The sequence below is a fragment of the Stegostoma tigrinum genome, chromosome 24, assembly GCF_030684315.1.
Source record: "Stegostoma tigrinum isolate sSteTig4 chromosome 24, sSteTig4.hap1, whole genome shotgun sequence".
In the NCBI taxonomy this organism is placed as follows: domain Eukaryota; kingdom Metazoa; phylum Chordata; class Chondrichthyes; order Orectolobiformes; family Stegostomatidae; genus Stegostoma; species Stegostoma tigrinum.
The window spans coordinates 21,364,461-21,384,208 of record NC_081377.1 but is presented as its reverse complement, the minus strand read 5'-3'; the positions used below and the strand labels follow the sequence as shown (position 1 = coordinate 21,384,208).

Genomic DNA, 19,748 nt, shown 5'->3' with positions numbered 1-19,748 from the left:
GCTTTTTGAATGTTTTCAACATGTCTGTTTTGCAGGGAAGTGGTGGAGTACATGGTTCAACACTTCAAACCTCAGATCTTTGGAGACAGAAAGCCAGTGTATGATGGGAAAAAGAATATTTATACAGCAACACTACTACCAATTGGCCAGGATCGGGTATGAAAAATTACTGTTAACTCTTGCTCAGAAGGAGATAAATCCTTTCCTCCCAACCCATAAATGAGAGCTCTATTTCTTTTCAGTCTGTGAAACTAAGTCCCAAAATTGCTTTGTGTAGAGCTTAGCTATAAAAATCAGAGAGGTGCATATTTGATTCCTGTGGTTTACTCAGCTGATCTATCCATAGGTTACACTCTGAACTGAAACTGCCAGTTGTGTTATGAAAAAAAATAAGCTTGAGTTCACGCTACTACTCCAATATTCATTGAATATTCGTGTGAAATATGTGGCTTTACTGTTGCAGTACTTATGGTGTTGTTTCTTCAGACTTTGTACAGTTAACAAATTTGCCTCTGCTGAGGTGGTTGAGCAGTGATACAATTTCATAAAGGTACATACAAACAATGAGCAGGAGTGAGGTAATTCAGTCCTTTGAGCCTGCTGCAGCATTTGATAAGATCATGGCTGATCTGAATATCAAATCCAGCTCCTGCCTGCCCCTGATTATCTTTCACCCTCTTACTTTACCAAGGATCTATTGAACTATCAATATATTTTCTTTTGTAAAGATTGCTTACCTCCACTTGTTTAACATTGACTATCTCTGCTTATCGACTCATTCTCAAAATTACTGTTTTTGTCACCACTAGATTTAGCTGTTTTGATGCTGTCCCATTTGGTCTCCCGTCTTCCAACCTTCATGGACTTGAGGTCATCCCAAGTCTAACTTGCACTGAGTCCTGCTTGCGCATCACTCCTGCCATACATTGGCTTCCTGCCCACTTAAAATTCTAATTTTTATGTCAAGTCTTTCCATGGAACAGCCCCTACCCAGCATATACCTTATCAAGAATTCTGCATTTGTTGAATGGCCACCCTCACCCTTCATCTCATCATTGCCTTCATGTTTTAGCTAGCCAAATCCTAAACTCTGTTTAGCAAGCTGTTAACTTCCCATCTGGTATTTTGTTTGGTTCTATCAATCTTAGCCTGATTATGCTTTTTTAAAATTCATTAATGAGATGAGGACGGTACTGGCTAGGCCTGCATTTGTTACCCATCCCTAAATACCCAGACGGCAGTTAAGAGTCAACCACATTGTTATGGATCTGGAATCACATGTCGACCAGACTGGGTAAGGGTAGCAGATTTCCTTCCCTAAAGGACATTAATGGATCAGATGGGTTTTCCTTACAATCAGTGATGGATTCATGGTTGTCATTAGACTTTTAATTCCAGATTTTTATGCAATTCAAGTTCTGCAGTGTTATGAGGCATTTTCTTATGTTAAGGTAATGCAAGATGGATGTATGTGATCACTTTAACTAGCAACATTTTACGCTGAGGATTGCTGTTGATGAGTCATATATGGTGTTTCTATTGTAAATATAAACGATATGATCCCAGTATACTGAGAGTTTTCAGTAAAGCGTCCTTATTCTTCGACCCCATTAAACATGGTGTGCCAATTTTGTGTGCCTGACTCTCTTAATTGTTAAATAAGTAAGCAGTTATGCAAAGCTAGTTTTATTTCACACTTTTCAGTCTTTTTGTGCATTATTTAAAATTAAATTTTGAGATTCATTTAAGGCAAAACAAAAACTGTACATCATTCTTCTCAGTAGCCTATCCCAAAGATGGACAGTTGTACAAGGAGGTTGTTTGACAGACCAGTATTTAATGTTGATAGTTAATTATTGTAATCCATGAAATTTGCTGGTCTGGATGGTCAATTATTTTTAGTTCAGCTTTTGAAATTACCCAGAGTGAATAATCTTCCCATTGAGGTCTTATTTATTTGTTTTTTAAATGTAAGGTTGACTTTGAGGTGACCATACCCGGTGAAGGAAAAGATCGCATTTTTAAAGTTTCAATTAAATGGTTAGCAGTGGTGAGTTGGAGATTGCTGCATGAAGCCCTCGTCAGTGGTCGAATTCAGGTTCCTTTAGACTCTGTTCAAGCCCTGGATGTAGCTATGAGGCACCTGGCATCAATGAGGTAATCTAACTTCCTGTTGATTTATCAGAAGGAGTATAATGTAATAGCCAAAGCTTTGAATGTTTGGTTTAATTTTTTGTTTTGATTTTACATTTGTTAAGGCAAAAAGCGAAGTTTGGGAGGGTTTTTGATTAGAATGTTCAATATTGTGTTGGCTCTAAAAAGAATAAGTTTAAACTGTTCCAATTAACGTTAGGGTCGAGAATTATTGGGCAGTGATTTTAAGGTGATTTTGCAAAAAGTACCAAAGGCAACATGATAATTTTAAATTAATTCAGGAGATGTTAGCATTACAGACTAGGCCAGCATTTATTGGCCACCACTAATTGCTGTCGTGAACTGCCTACCGCAGTCCTTGGAGTGAGGGGCAACTACAGTGCTGTTGTAAAGGGAAGTCCGAGATTTCAACCCAGTGAAGGTATTGCAATTATAGTTCTAGGTCAGGGTAGTATTTAGCTCAAAGGGGATCTTGCTGCTGATATTCCTAAGCATCTGCTGCCCTTGACCGCCTCGGTGATAGAAGTCGCAAATTTGGACTGTGCTGCTGAAGTATACTTCATGAGTTATTGCAATGCATTTTATAACTGGTAGAAGTGCTGATACTGTGTGTAGCTGGTGAATGGAGTGAATGTTGAAGGTGTTGGATTGGGTATCAACCCAGCAGACTTCTTTGTCCTGAATGGTATTGAGATGCTTGAGAATTGAAGCTACACCCCTTCAGGCAAGTGTAGAGTAATCCATCACAGTTTTTACTTTTGTCTTGTAGACGGTAGACAGGCATTGTGGAGACAGAAGCTGAGTTAACTCAGAATTCCAAACCTCTGAACTGCTTGTAGCCATGTTATTTATTGGGTTGGTCCAATTCAGTTTCTGGTCAATGGTAAGCCCCAGGGAGTTGACAGTGAGTGATTCGTTAGGAATAATGTCATTGAAGATCAAGGAATAATGGTTAGATTCTCTCATTAGACATATTCGTTCCATGATATCGCTGCATGCAAATGTTACTTACCAGCCCCAACCTGAATGTTACCTGTGTCTTTCTGCATTTGGACACAGATTACTTCAGTATCTGAGGACCTGTGAATAGTGCTCCAAGTTGTGCATTTCATCAGTGCATCCTTGGGACCTTATATTGCAAGGAAAGTCACTGCACAGCTGAGGATGTTTGAGCCGAAGGCATTATCCTGCAGTGATTTCTTTGGACCTCAGAAACCACAGACATTTTCCTTTGTGTTAGATATGACTTCAACCAGTGAAGACCTCTCCCTGATTCCCACTACAACAGTTCTGCTTGGGCTCCTTGATGCATGAGTCAAATGGTGCTTTAATGTCAAAGCTAGTTGCTCCCACCTCATCTCTGGAATTCAGGTTTTCTTGTTCTCTGTGTTTGTGTCATGGCTGTAGTGAGGTCAGGGGCTGAGTAACTAGCAAAACCCAAACTGAATGTCAGTTAGCAGGGTATTCGTGTGCTATTTTATTACCTGTCTTGATTACCTTTTCCATCACTTTGGGAGGGGAATGACGGATGATAATTGGCCAGGTGTAATTTGATCATATTTTGTGAACAGTACCAACCTGGACAATTTTCCTCATTGCCAAGCCAAGTAAATCCCTCTGTTTAGTTGTATTGGAACAGTTTGGGTAAGGGCATGGCTATTTCTGGAGCATATGTCTTCAGTGCTATTTCCAGAATGTTGTCAGTGCTTGCAGCCTTTGCTCCATTCGGTGTCTTTAGCCATTTTTTGATATCATATGAATTGAATCACATTGGCTGAAAACTTGTGTTTTGACACTAGAAATCTTGGGAAGAGGCAGAAATGGATCATCCACTTGCACTTCTGCCTGAAGGTACATGCAAATTCTTCAACTACATCTTTTGCACGAATGTGTTTGGCTCTCCTATCGTTAAGGATGGAGATATTTCTCTCCATTTAGTTGTTTAATTGTCCAGCATCATTCACGACTGGCTGAGGCAGGATTGCAGGGCTTTTAACTGATCCTTCAGTTGTAGAATCATTCAGCTCAGTTTAGTGTACCCTGCTTCTGTTGTTTGGTATGCAAGTAGTTCTGCATTGTACCATCACCAAGTTGATTATTTTTTTAAGGGTAAGTCTGGATTGCATGATACTTCTGCATTGCATGATATTCCTGAAATACGTTCCTGCACCCTTCATTGAACCAGGATTGATTTCCTGGTTTGATAGCAATGTAGTGGGGAATATGCCAGATCATAAGGTTACAGACAATGGTTAAATATAATTCTGCTGATAGTCCACGGCCCCTCATCGATGCTTGGTTATGTGTTGACCTGTTCAAGATTTGTCCTGCATAGCACAGTGGTAGTGTAATACATATCTTCAAAGTGAACTTCACTTTCACAGCAACTTGTGCAGTGTTTACTCCTTTCGATGGTATTAACAGTCAGACGCATCTGCAGCAGATAGATTAGTGAGGACAAGGTCAAATAAATTTCTCCTTTTGGTGAAGGTACAAGGATTTGACGATGAATTGAAAATTTGGTTTAGTATAGGCAGACAACTTGCCATGGTTGAAGTTTAAGAGGCCAGCAAACAAAACTCAAGATTCAGGATGCATAGATCTACAGATACATGGGCAAATCATAGCAAGATTTAGTCGTGAAATGTCAGTAAAACATAATATATACTGAGGAGTTCAAATAACTCATTGAAGAGAAATACATGTATTCATTTCATCATTGTCATCAGCAATCACAGCCCACCTAGGAAATTCCATGTCACTGAGCTGTGTGGATCTTTTCATGGCTTGTAAACCTAATCCTGGAGCCGCATCTCTGAGCACATGTTGGCAGGTGTTTCCAGGAAGGAAGTGGTCCTTGGACTTGAGATCATTTGCACTTCTTGCTCTGGTTACATTCCAGACTGCTTCTTACTGATGGATGTTTTTGGAGAATTGTCACTTCATACAGGAGTTTCCTTGAAGTCAATTTCTTTTGTATGAGGATCTCCCATACGTTGACATGTATATTGCATTTTCTGAGGGAAGCCTTCAGAGAATCTTTGAAAGGCGCTTTCCATGTTCTCTTGTTCAGGTGTCTTCCTTGAGCTGGATGAAGAAGGTTCGCTTTGGCAGTTGGAATTCATGAATCTTAAGCACGTGGCTGGCCCAGCAGAGTTGGTTTCGGGTGATTGTGACCATGGTGCTGGTGCTATTAGCTGTTTCAAGGATGCTAGTGTTAGTATGCTTGCCCTCCCAGTTGATGCAAAGAATCCTTCTGAAAACAGCATTGATGGTACTTCTCAGTGGCCTTGAGGTGGTGTTTGTATGTTGGCCAAGCTTCAGAGCCATATAAAAGAATCAGAAGTGTGACTGCCTTATATACAAGGATCTTGGTGTCAGCACAGATATCATGGTTGTTGAAGACTGTCATATTTAAGTATTTGAGGGTGGCATTCACAAATTGGATGTGATATTGAATCTCCTCATCAATGTAAACCTTGGATGAGAGCTAGCTTCCCAGTAAGGGAAATGTTGCACGTTTTGGGATGATTTCTCCATTGATCTTAATGGAGGGAGGGCCAGAACTTGTCCTAGGATGTGTTGCTAAAGGATTTGAGTCAGCTTGATAACAAGGTGTGCAGCTGGATGAACACAGCAGTCCAAGCAGCATCTTAGGAGCAAGAAAGCTAACGTTTCAGGCCTAGACGCTTCTTCAGAAGTGGGGGAGTGGAAGAGGGCTCTGAAATAAATAGGGAGATGGGGGAAGGTGGCTAGAAGATGGATAGAGGAGAAGATAGGTGGAAAGGAGACACAAGTTAAAGAGGTGGGGATGGAGCCAGTAAAGTTGAGTGTAGGTGGGGAGATAGGGAAGAGATAGGTCAGTCCAGGGAGGATGGACAGGTCAAGGGGGCGGGATGAGGTTAGTAGGTAGGAGATGGGTGTGGCTTGAGGTGGGAGGAGGGGATAGGTGAGAGGAAGTTTTTAGGGAGGCGGGGACGAGCTGGGCTGGTTTTGGGATGCGGTAGGGTGAGGGGAGATTTTGAAGCTGGTGAAGTCGACATTGATACCATTGGGCTGCAGGGTTTCCAAGCGGAATATGAGTTGCTGTTCCTGCAACCTTCGGATGGCATCGTTGTGGCACTGCAGGAGGCCCAGGATGGATATGTCGCCTGAGGAATGGGAAGGGGAGTTGAAATGGTTCGCGACTGGAAGGTGCAGCTGTTTGTTGCGAACTGAGCTTAGGCTTTCTGCAAAGCGGTCCCCTAGCTTCCGCTTGGTTTCCCTGATGTAGAGGAAGCCACACCGGGTACAATGGATACAGTATACCACATTGGCAGATGTGCAAGTGAACCTCTGCTTGATGTGGAAAGTCTTCTTCGGGCCTGGGATGGGGGTGAGGGGGGAGGTATGGGGGCAGGTGTAGCACTTCCTGCGGTTGCAGGGGAAGGTGCCGGGTGTGGTGGGGTTGGAGGGGAGTATGGAGCGCACAAGGGAGTCACGGAGAGAGCGGTCCCTTTGGAAAGCAGACAGGGGTGGGGAGGGAAAAATGTCTTTGTTGGGGTCGGATTGCACATGGCAGAAGTGTCGGAGGATGATGCGTTGGATCCGGAGGTTGGTGGCATGGTACGTGAGGACGAGGGTAAAACTCTTTTGGTTGTTATTGCGGGGATGAGTGTTGAGACTGAGACCAGTTTGTCAGAGTGTTTCTGTGAAGGCATTGAACGAGACGTGAACATTCTGTTCTGAGAGAGCAGAAATGGCATTTTCATCTGCATTATAAAGTTCCACAAGTGAAATTAATGTTGTTTTCTTGAATTTCAACTGGTTAGGTTTGAAAAAATTTCTGTCCTCCTGTAAACAATTTCAACACCAGTGGGAAGCTTGTTCTTGACAGACGAAGATCAGTGACGATGAAGATGCAGAAAAGGGTGGGGTGATGACATCCCTCCATGACCCTTTCTTGACCTTAAAGGATTCTGCCATTACTACCATCTGTGAGGACTGTTGCCATCATCTTATTTTGGAGGAGGTGAAGGATGCTTATAGATTTCACTGGACAGCCAACCTTTGAAAGCATCATCCATAGCAGTTCCCGACTGACTGAATCAGACCCTTGATCAGATCCATGAAGGCTAATTAGAGTGGTTCCTGGTGTTCTTAGCATTGTTCTTGGAGTTGCCAAGATGTGAAAAATCCATGGTTTTGTCAGAAGCCATACTGGATGTCAGGAAGGATTTCCTCAGACTGGAAGAACGTGCCTAGCAAGCTTTGGACAGAGACCATCTTAATAATGGAAAATTGAGGATTCTTTGGTAGGTTCACAGACCATTTTGTCTCCCTGCTTGAAGACACTGGCAAAGACAGCATTCCTAGGATCAGCAAGGAATTCTTCCTTGTCCTAGATTTTCAGGAATAGTTGATGGAGATGATAAGTAAACTTTGTTTCTCCAAGTTTGAAAATCTCTGCTGGATTACCAGCTGCTTCTGTGTTTCTGTTCTTTGTGTGTCTAATGGTTGCTTCAACTTCTGCCATAGTAGATAGGAATCCAAGATCATTATTGATTGGGAGTAGGAGGATTTCTTCAAACACGTCTTCATGAACATTTGCATTGCAGTTTAAGAGTTCTTTTGAAGTATGCTCTCCATCAGAGGCTGATGTTTTCTCTGTGTCTGAAAAGAGTTCTGTCCTTAGTCCAAGATAATAAAATGTGAGGCTGGATGAACACAGCAGGCCAAGCAGCATCTCAGGAGCACAAAAGCTGACGTTTCGGGCCTAGACCCTTCATCAGAGAGGGGGATGGGGGGAGGGAACTGGAATAAATAGGGAGAGAGGGGGAGGCGGACCGAAGATGGAGAGTAAAGAAGATAGGTGGAGAGGGCGTAGGTGGGGAGGTAGGGAGGGGATAGGTCAGTCCAGGGAAGACGGACAGGTCAAGGAGGTGGGATGAGGTTAGTACGTAGCTGGGGGTGCGGCTTGGGGTGGGAGGAAGGGATGGGTGAGAGGAAGAACCGGTTAGGGAGGCAGAGACAGGTTGGACTGGTTTTGGGATGCAGTGGGTGGGGGGGAAGAGCTGGGCTGGTTGTGTGGTGCAGTGGGGGGAGGGGATGCACTGGGCTGGTTTAGGGATGCAGTAGGGGAAGGGGAGATTTTGAAACTGGTGAAGTCCACATTGATACCATATGGCTGCAGGGATCCCAGGCGGAATATGAGTTGCTGTTCCTGCAACCTTCGGGTGGCATCATTGTGGCAGTGCAGGAGGCCCATGATGGACATGTCATCAAGAGAATGGGAGGGGGAGTGGAAATGGTTTGCGACTGGGAGGTGCAGTTGTTTGTTGCGAACTGAGCGGAGGTGTTCTGCAAAGCGGTCCCCAAGCCTCCGCTTGGTTTCCCCAATGTAGAGGAAGCCGCACCGGGTACAGTGGATGCAGTATACCACATTGGCAGATGTGCAGGTGAACCTCTGCTTAATGTGGAATGTCATCTTGGGGCCTGGGATGGGGGTGAGGGAGGAGGTGTGGGGACAAGTGTAGCATTTCCTGCGGTTGCAGGGGAAGGTGCCGGGTGTGGTGGGGTTGGAGGGCAGTGTGGAGCGAACAAGGGAGTCACGGAGAGAGTGGTCTCTCCGGAAAGCAGACAGGGGAGGGGATGGAAAAATGTCTTGGGTGGTGGGGTCGGATTGTAAATGGCGGAAGTGTTGGAGGATAATGCGTTGTATCCGGAGGTTGGTAGGGTGGAATGGAGGAAATCTGCAAAGAGCTGGAGACAGCAATCATTTCATGCTGTGAAGAGACCATTGGCTACAGGGCCAAGAAACACCAAGACTGATAAGAATGACCACATCTTCTAAGACCTCATCAACAAGAGGGAAACTGTCATGCCTGGAAAAATGAGATCACCAGTGAGTCAAAGAAAACTCAAAGGTGGAACTCCCCCCACTGCACCACACAACCAGCCCAGCTCTTCCCCCCCACCCACTGCATCCCAAAACCAGTCCAACCTGTCTCTGCCTCCCTAACCGGTTCTTCCTCTCACCCATCCCTTCCTCCCACCCCAAGCCGCACCCCCAGCTACCTACTAACCTCATCCCACCTCCTTGACCTGTCCGTCTTCCCTGGACTGACCTATCCCCTCCCTACCTCCCCACCTACACCCTCTCCACCTATCTTCTTTACTCTCCATCTTCGGTCCGCCTCCCCCTCTCTCCCTATTTATTCCAGTTCCCTCCCCCCATCCCCCTCTCTGATGAAGGGTCTAGGCCCGAAACGTCAGCTTTTGTGCTCCTGAGATGCTGCTTGGCCTGCTGTGTTCATCCAGCCTCACATTTTATTATCTTGGAATCTCCAGCATCTGCAGTTCCCATTATCTCTGTCCTTAGTCCAAACTGTTTTGAGGCCCAGGCTGTCTGGCCCATGTATTGCCTTGGTGATAGTGAAGAAACTCCTGTCAGCAAGGAGTTACAGCTCCTTAGCTTTTTCAGTCCACCATTGGTTCTTGATTTCCTTTGTTCTTCTTTGTAATTCCACCTTTGAGTTTTCTTTGACTCACTGGTGATCTCATTTTTCCAGGCATGACAGTTTCCCTCTTGTTGATGAGGTCTTAGAAGATGTGGTCATTCTTATCAGTCTTGGTGTTTCTTGGCCCTGTAGCCAATGGTCTCTTCACAGCATGAAATGATTGCTGTCTCCAGCTCTTTGCAGATTTCCTCCATTCCACTAAAATGAACTCTCCAGCGATTTTGGTGAAGATGTTGTTGGAAGGTCACTAGTCCGCTTGGCTGTTGAAGCTGCTCAACGTTGAGCTTTTTTCTGAACCATTTCAGCATCTTCTGTTTCCAGTGGCACAAGGGGAATGAAATCCTTACTTAGAGATAAGGTTCCCAAGCAGACTTGAGAACAATGACTATGTTGACAGCCAAGCCTGAGGTTAGCCCAGACACAGTGAGCAGGGAGCTGTATTGGCTTAAAACACGAAATAAAACACAGCTGACCACCTGCTGTCTCCAGAATAATGCATTGGCACATCCAGATGTCTTGTTATGAACCTGCTTGTATTGAGAATGTGTCAGTTTTAACCAGCAGACAGCTGTATGACCGTTGAACAGAGTACATTTAACGAGGAGAGAATTTTTAAAATACTGGCGGATGTGTTTAGTGTTTCCCTAGTGTCCAGGACTATTTAACACCCAGTTGAAGGCCAAGCATTAAATTGACAGGTATCAGTCCTGTGGATGAGCTACAGTCGGTATGTGAAAAGATGGCACCTTCATTGCAGAGCGGGTTGCATCCTGGAATTAGTAGAAAGAATTCCTTAGCCTGTTTTTTGCCCGTCCAGTGGCCAAGGCCAGCAAACTTTCAGCTAGTGCCTCTAGGATTGTAAGTTTGTTAAAAGTGCCCTTCTGACTCCAACCTTACATGAATGTTTCTGTTACTTTTGGATACATCTCGTGTTTTCCTACAATTTATCATTTTAACAGTGTGGTCGTCAGTTTGATCTAAGCGTCCTCTAGTTCAGCTTTGAAATGTTCAATCCTACTCATTCAAAAATGAAATTCAGTGAGCTTTGTTTGAAGGCCATGTGAAATTTTGCTTCAATGCCAAATAGTTTCTGTAATTGGGAGTAGGAGTGCAAGATTGAGTGAAATGAATTGATTAACACAGCAGGGAAGCTAATCTGGCAAACAAAAAATGATATTCTAGAACAAAAATGTGCATTTTTTTGTTATAATCTGCAATTTTACCTGCAGTTAAATGCCAGACTATCTGCAACCATACTTGGGTTAGGTTCGCTAATTTGTTTTGGCAAAGGCCAAGCTAATCAGTTTCCCCTTAACTTACATTAGTTGTCAATTTCTGACACTGACTACAAAGATCTTTTGATATTGAACTTCATGAAGCAGCAATGCTAAAAACTGCTTTCAAACATTCATATCTGCACATTTGAATACATAGCATGTAGCTGTGAATAAGTGTAAGGAATCAGTTGTGTGGGCTTTCATGGTCAGATTGTATAGAAATGTACTAGAACCACTGCCTGACCTCATTCTCTGTCCCTAATTGTATGGAATGCGAGAAAGGCTACTAATCCGATCAAAACCCATTTCTTAATTTCAGGTATACCCCTGTTGGTCGATCTTTCTTCTCTCCACCTGAGGGTTACTACCACCCATTGGGTGGAGGCAGAGAAGTCTGGTTTGGTTTCCATCAGTCTGTCCGACCTGCCATGTGGAAAATGATGTTGAACATTGATGGTAATGTATTTTCTGTTAAACAATTAAATTGATCAATTGTTCTTTTACCTGTTATTGAAGGTCAAGGTTGTCTATTTTTTAAAAAAAAAGTATGATGTACATTCTAAGGAATGAATAAATTACACAGGCTCGGGTGTAATTAAAGAAAGAATGGCCACGTTAGACAATGAACATTATAGCATCTGTGCAAGTAAACCCTGGCAAAAAGTTTTTGTGAAAGGAGGGCTGCTTTGCAATCAATTACATTGTAGAAAGGAACTGGTGAGATTTGTTTTGTTTAATGTTACTTTTAGTTTTATGTTAATTTTTTGCCTGCAGAGCATCTGTTTATTATGATAGCTTCATCAACATAAATTGCTTTTATATTTAGAACAGCTGTGAAGAAAAGACTGCCTTACATTGTGAGTTTTACTCTTCCTTTCATCGATGTCACTGTGTAAACTTTATGGTTCAATAGGTACTTGACCTACTTGGCCCATCTCATTCCTAAGAACTTGGTTCAACAGTGCTTCCTTTCTCTTTGGACTGCAAACATTGCTGCAGAAAATTCTCCTGAATGTATCCTAAGAAGTCTTGTTTCTCTGTCCCCTTTACCCTGCTACTATTCCAGTCTATTTTTAGATAGTTAAAGTTCCCTATAATAGCTACTGTATAATTTTTGAACATGTCACGTTTTACTACATCCTTCCCACTATTTGGTAGTCAGTGGACCACATTGAGAGATTATTATTTTGTCCCTTGGCTTTAGCTAAATCACTTCTATTGTCAATCCCTTTGGACGTTCTCTTCCTCCAGCATTGTAATGCTGTCCTTAATCAATACTACTACCTAACCCCATCTTAGTTCTTGTGATAATAGGAACTGCAGATGCTGGAGAATCGTAGATAATAAAATGTGAGGCTGGATGAACACAGCAGGCCAAGCAGCATCTGAGGAGCACAAAAGCTGATGTTTTGGGCCTAGACCCTTCATCGGTGAGGGTTCTGGAATAAATAAGGAGAGAGGGGGAGGTGGACCGAAGATGGAGAGAAAAGAAGATAGGTAGAGAGGAGAGTATAGGTGGGGAGGTAGGGAGGGGATAGGTCAGTCCAGGAAAGACGGACAGGTCAAGGAGGTGGGATGAGGTTAGTAGGTAGGAGATGGAGGTGTGGCTTGGGGTGGAAGGAAGGGATGGGTGAGAGGAAGAACAGGCTAGGGAGGCAGAGACAGGCTGGACTGGTTTTGGGATGCAGTGGGTGGAGGGGAAGAGCTGGGCTGGTTTTGGGATGCGGTGGGGGAAGGGGAGATTTTGAAGCTGGTGAAGTCTACATTGATACCATTGGGCTGCAGGGTTCCCAAGCGGAATATGAGTTGCTGTTCCTGCAACCTTCGGGTGGCATCATTGTGGCACTGCAGGAGGCCCATGATGGACACATCATCTGAAGAATGGGAGGGGGAGTGGAAATGGTTTGCGACTGGGAGGTGCAGTTGTTTATTGCGAACCGAGCGGAGGTGTTCTGCAAGCGGTCCCGAAGCCTCCGCTTGGTTTCCCCAATGTAGAGGAAGCCACACCGGGTACAATGGATGCAATATACCACATTGGCAGATGTGCAGGTGAACCTCTGCTTAATATGGAAAGTCATCTTGGGGCCTGGGATAGGGGTGAGGGAGGAGGTGTGGGGGCAAGTGTAGCATTTCCTGCGGTTGCAGGGGAAGGTGCCGGGCATGGTGGGGTTGGAGGGCAGTGTGGAGTGAACAAGAGAGTCACAGAGAGGGTGGTCTCTCCGGAAAGCAGACAAGGGTGGGGATGGAAAAATGTCTTGGGTGGTGGGGTCGGATTGTAGATGGCGGAAGTGTCGGAGGATGATACGTTGTATCCGGAGGTTGGTGGGGTGGTGTGTGAGAACGAGGGGGATCCTCTTTGTGCGGTTGTGACGGGGGCAGGGTGTGAGGGGTGTGTTGCGGGATCCGCGGTCAAGGGCGTACTCGCACCCACTGCATCCCAAAACCAGTCCAACCTGTCTCTACTTCCCTAACCTGTTCTTCCTCTCACCCATCCCTTCCTCCCACCCCAAGCCGCACCTCCATCTCCTACCTACTAACCTCATGCCACCTCCTTGACCTGTCCGCTTTCCCTGGACTGACCTATCCCCTCCCCACCTCCCCACCTCTACTCTCCTCTCCACCTATCTTCTTTTGTCTCCATCTTCGGTCCACCTCCCCCTCTCTCCCTATTTATTCCAGAACCTTCACCCCATCCCCCTCTCTGATGAAGGGTCTAGGCCCGAAACGTCAGCTTTTGTGCTCCTGAGATGCTGCTGGGCCTGCTGTGTTCATCCAGCCTCACATTTTATTATCCCATTTTAGTTCTTACCTACTTACCATTTTGACATTTTACCTATCTTTCTTGTATACCTGTCTGCGAAATATTTAACACCCAATCCTACTCTTCTTTGATTCAGATCTCTATTTCAGCCACACCATCATATTTTTATATGGCAGTCTCTGCCAGAAATTTGTCCATCTAGTTGAGTGTATTTGTGCATTCCCATACATTATTCCAAATCCTACATTGACTGCTAGTGACATTAGGCCATGACAGATGTCAGGATGTGGCTGTACATGTGCAAGTCACATTTCTATGCCATGATTTGTCAACATTAGTGCATGAACAAATTTCCGCACCTTTTATTTCATGTTACTTAGCTTTTAGAAGTGAGACCCATTACCCCCTGCTCCTCGGCCATTTCCCCTAGCTCCTTGCGTTGATTTCACTCCAGGATGGACTGCTGAATGCTCCCTTGTTCCATCTATTTTGTCCCCATGTAGGAGAGTGACTGTTCAGAAGTAAAGGAAGTTTTGATGAGCCAGTATCCCTCCGAAGCTTGTGATGCTTTGTTTAGCTGATTGAGTATGATCACAGTAACTATATTGGCAGCAGCATCTTTGTGACAGTTAGCTGTTGTTGCTCTGTAATTGGGCAATGACATCTCACTGCTACACTGTCTTCCTGTGCTTGTACACTCATTTGCTCCATCTAGTGATGCCTTTCACCATAAATGTGTCTTTCATACATATGTGCAGGAACCTTGATTTAGACTTTATTACTTTTTCCTTTATTCTGACCCCACCTATTAACTTCTTATTTGCTATCCTAGTGCTGTCTGTCTCCTGGCTCTGAGATTCTTACCAAGACCTTTTTTAAACCCTCCCAAAGCACTGGCAATATATCCTGCAAACAACTCAGCCACAGTTCTGTTTGATTGCAAACCACCCTCTCGCTGTCTCATCAGGTCTCTTTAGACTTGCATACTTCTTGTTTCCTCTTCCTAATGCGTCCTGTCGAGACTGAGGGCACTTGACTGCCTGTTAGTCTTTTTGTCGCCAAAATTTTTTGAAATGACGCAAATGGTTAGGTTTTGCATCGTGTTTGAGTCATGATGTGATTTTTATATCCTTATGCGCACATTATGATATGGTTGAAAGTTGGTTGTAAAAGTTGCAAGTATAAGCACTGAAGTGAAACTGGGTACCTGTTGTTATCAGATGTATAGCAAATGGGTGTGTTCATTTTAGGTGTCTTTAACTGCACGGATCATCTCATGGCTTAACGAGGACAGCTCTATGTAGCACCTTTTATGAAGTTTCCGTGTGTTAAAGATACTGTCTCATTGCAAGTTGGTAAAAGTGCTTAGGATTTTTGTAGTGTTTCTTCTAAAGTAACTTTTCATCTTTTATCATTTCTTTTAATAGTTTTTGGCCAGTCACTTTTGAACAGCGATTTTAATCTTGCATGTTGTACTTGTCACTTATATAGACAGTGAGTAATAGTCACTGACCACAGTCCACTTTTTCCCTATTTTAGTATCAGCAACAGCTTTCTACAAAGCTCAGCCTGTAATTGAATTTATGTGTGAAGTCCTTGACATACGGAACATCGATGAGCAGCCAAAGCCTCTTACTGACTCTCAAAGAGTGCGTTTTACTAAAGAAATTAAAGGTAGGTTTGATCATTTACTTTTTTGCTTTTGGAATTTATGCAGTATTTTCCAAGTGAACATAGTAGCTATCTGCAAGCAGAAAGGCACACAAACAGCGGTAAATGACCAGATACACTCTAGTAGAATCCCTACAATGTGGAAACAGGCCCTTTGGCCCAACAAGTCCACAATGAACCTCAAGAGTATCCACCCAGACTTATCCCCCTATGACCCACCGAGTCTACACATCCCTGAATGCTGTTGGCAACTTAGCATGCCCAATCCACCTAGCCTGCACATCTTTGGAATGTGGGAGGAAACTCACGCAAACACAGGGAGAATGTGCAAACTCCACACAGAAAATTGCCCAAGGGTGGAATTGAACCCGGGTCCCTGGGTCCCATTGTGAGGCAGCAGTGCTAACCACTGAGCCACCGTGCTGAACAATATTTGCTGGAGGGGGAGAATGCCTATCAAGACACCTGAAGAAGTCCTTTTTCCCATGTAGATGCTTTCACAGTAATCTTGCATTCATTCATTCAACATCAGTAGTTTGCATGCAGTCACTCTTGTGATGCATATTATGAAAGCCAGTGCATACGGCGAAAGGTCCGACAAACAGCAAATTAAAGGACTACGAGATCATTTATTTAAATGACTAAAGTTAAAGAGCTGTGGATGCTGAAGATTTAGAAAAGAAACAGAAATTGCTGGAAACACTAGTCCTTCGACAAGGTCCTGCATGGCAGATTGGTTAATGAGGTTAGAATTTTGTGGAAAGCTAGGAAAGAGATTGCTGGGTCCCTTGCTGAGATACCTATCATTGTCAGCCACAGGTGAGGTGCCGGAAGCCTGAAGGCTGGCTAATGTGGTGCCATTATTTTTAAAAAGCTGTAAGGAAAAGCTAGGGAACTAATAGACTGGTGAACCTTGTGTCATTGGTGGGTATGTTGTTGGAGGGCATTCTGAGGGACAGGATTCACATGCATTTGGAAAGTTAAGTGCTGATTAGGAATAGCCAGCGTGGTTTTGTGTGTGGGAAATTGTGTCTCATTGATTTGTTTGAGGTTTTTTTTTGAAGAGGTGACAAAGAAATTTGATGAAGACAGCACAGTATTGTCCATATGTACCTCAACAAGATGTTCGACAATGCTCCGCATGGTAGACTGGTTAGTAAGGTTAGATCACTTGGGATCCGGGGCAGCTAGCCAAGTAGATACAAATTAGCTTGAAGGTAGGAGACAGAGAGTGGAGGTAGAGGATTGCTTTTCTGACTGGAAGCCTGCAACCAGTGGTGTGTCACAAGCATCAGTGCTGGGTCCACTGCTTTTTGTCATTTATATACCGTTGGTTCTGATATAACGCGATAGTTCTGTTCTCATGCGATCTCATGTTATAAGAAAAATCACACAATTACCACAACATTTAAAGTGATGGGGATAGAATCGTGTTATTGCCAATACAGATAGGAAAAGTTTGCATTTTAGAAATAGCATTGTACAATCTTCAATCGCGTCAAAACCAATTCAGGCTGAAGAAACACACATTATATCAGAACCAACTGTAAATGATTTGGACGTGAATAGAGGAGGTATGGTTTGTACGTTTGCAGCTGATGCCAGAATTGGCGGTGCGAAGGACAGTGAAGAAGATTATCTCAGAGTACAATGGGACCTTGATCGGATGGGACAAGAAGTGGTAGGTAGAATTTGATTCAAATATATGTGAGGTGTTGCACTTTGGTAACACAAACCAGGGCAGGACTTATAAAGTTAATGTTAGGGCCAAAAAAGTGTTGCCAAACAGAGACCAAGGGGTACAGGTGCATTGTTCCATGAAAGAGGAGTCGCAGGTAGAGAGGGTGGTGAAGAAAGCGTTTGGCTTCATTGGTCAGTGCATTGAGTGTACGGGACATTGAGGCTATTTTTAGAGCACTGCATATAATTCTGGTTGCCCTTCTTTAGGAAGAATATCTTTAAACTTGAAAGGGTGCCGTAAAGATTTCAAAGATGTTACTGGGATTGGAGGGCTTGAGTTGGAGGGAAAGGCTGACTAGCCAGTTGCTTTTTTGCCTGGAGCAACAGAAACTGAGGGGTGACGTTATAGAGGTTTATAAGATCATGAGGGCATGAATACTGTGAACAGCCGATGTCTTTTTCTCTTGGGTGGAGGAGTCTCACTGCGAAGCCTCTTCCAGGGAAACCTAAAGGGCATTAGTTTAGAGTGACAGGGGGAAGATTTTCAAAAGGACCTAAGGGGTAACTTGCTCACACAGAGAGTGGTGCCTGAATGCAGTGTGCTGCCAGGGAAAGTGGTGGAAGTGGGTGCAATGACAACATTTAAAAGGCGTCTGGATGAGTATATGAATAGGAAGGGCTTAGAGGGATATGGGTTAAATGCAGTTCAGTTTGGACAGCATAGATGTGTTGGGCCAAGGGGTCTGTTTCCATGCTGAATGACAGTATGACTCCAGGTCTGGCAGCATCTGTGGAGAGAAAACAGAGTTAATGTTTTGAGTCCACAGACCCTCCTTAAACTGCCAGGCTAGCTGAGTTTCTCCAGCAATTTACGTTTTTTTTTTCATCTACTTAATTGATGTAGTTTGACAGATATGTGTTGGCCAGGATACTGGAGAACTCTCTTTGAACTGGCACATAGGGTCTTCTGCATTCACTTGAGCCATTAGATAGGACTGTCAACGAACGTCTCATCTGAAAGCTGGCGTGCAGCATACCCTCCAGTATCAGTCATATTGAGTTAGAACTATGGGTGTAGAACTTCAGCTGCCAGCTCTTACAGCTTTGTCTCCCATTCACCCAGTAGGCTGCAGCTGATGAACAGACAAACCCAAGACTGCTGTTTTATTAAATCACCAGTGAGAAGACCCATTTTTTTCACATTCGTTAGTGACTTAACTCTGGCTGATTAAAGATTTGTGAAGTTGTTCCAAATTATTCACAGATTTTCAGATCAGCCTAGCTGCTGTGTCTCATCATTGGGGCATTGTGGTGTTGTACAGTCTTGGCAAATGTATATCTGCAGTGGCCAGTTCATTGTGACACCTCTGTATGTAAGTAACCCTGGAATGTACCTTGCTCCATCCCAAAGGAACATATTTATAACATCAATTACAATACACATTGTCAATTCTATAGCACTCTTTTAGTACTTCACGGAAACATCAATCTAGATTATACACTTGAGTCAGACGGGGTTTGAACCTGGAACATTTTAACTTGCTGTGAGTACTATCTTGTGGCCACCTATAAATTTCTAAAATTGTTGTTTGAAATGAGCTAAATTCTACTATGCCCTGTACAAACAAAAAATGTTGCTTGGTAGTAGACTTATTTTGGTGTTTCTGTGTTAAAAGCTGCTAGGGACTATAAGTGGTAATTAAAGTCCTGTTGAAAAGTAACACTTTACATAACACGCACAAATTAGGAATTTAGAGATTGAGCAAGTTTAAAGGTTATGCTGCAGCATGAAACTTCGCCGTTTATTAAAAAAAGTGTTGGCACATTTAATGAATAGTTTTGCATCTCTATAATGCTGCTTCTGTTTGGACTTCAGATTCTTTTGTTCAGTGTATTGTAAGGAATCTAGGAGAAAAGAGGAAATAATCAATTGTGAAGCTACCATTAAGCATGTTTTATGGGAGAACAATATCTGAAATTGAAGTTGCCTTCCATCGCCTGTCTTTATTCAGTGGACAAAGCACAATAGATCTGCAGCTTCTGTTCAACAGCATTCCTTTCATTGCACAAAACTATTCATATGCTGTACGAACAGAATTGTCAGACTTTTTCTCTAGAAAGCACAAACACTAATATAAATATTCAAACTGGAAAGGAGATTTTTTTGTGTTAATGGTTTCCCTGTTAGCAGGTAGACTTGCATTATCATTACTAAATAACAAAAGGCTGTGAATATTGTTTGAAATGCTGTTGAGTAGTTTATCAGTTTAAGTGAAATATTTTCCCATACCACTCCCTCCTTTGGTGCAAGCAAACACACTGTGTTCCCCCTTTTATATTAAGAACCGCTTAGAGTGGTATTGTTATTGACCTTGCCCATTTATACTGTGGGTATGTTTGACGACAGTGGGAAAACTGTGCGATTAATTGAAAATTGAGTTTACTAATTGAACCTGCTGTTCAGAGCATTGCCTGATATTACCAGAAGGTACACTATAAAATACAGCAAGTTTGAAATGCATTGTTGTCTAAGCTCAAGGTTATTGTCTTGAAATGTGTCATTCACAGGACCTTTGCAGCTTCCTTGTGACATGGTACTCATGCTCAGAAGCACCAAGGGAAAATCAGGGTTTTTGGGGTTTCAGAAGCAAAAGATCATTTACACTGCATAGTTGTCTTCTGACACCTAATTCAAATGCTCAAAGT

At 43.4% G+C, this 19,748-nt stretch overlaps 1 protein-coding gene across 2 annotated transcripts in view; it reads left to right on the top strand.

The window, feature by feature from the left end:
- LOC125464959 (protein argonaute-1) overlaps positions 1 to 19,748 on the top strand; it is a 118,381-nt gene that overhangs the window by 32,461 nt on the left and 66,172 nt on the right. For both annotated transcript variants that reach the window (XM_059654290.1, XM_059654289.1), the window contains exons 3-6: positions 36 to 156; positions 1,976 to 2,157; positions 11,250 to 11,386; positions 15,231 to 15,365. In XM_059654290.1, coding sequence (XP_059510273.1) covers positions 36 to 156; positions 1,976 to 2,157; positions 11,250 to 11,386; positions 15,231 to 15,365 — 575 coding nt within the window. The remainder of the gene's footprint in view (positions 1 to 35; positions 157 to 1,975; positions 2,158 to 11,249; positions 11,387 to 15,230; positions 15,366 to 19,748) is intronic.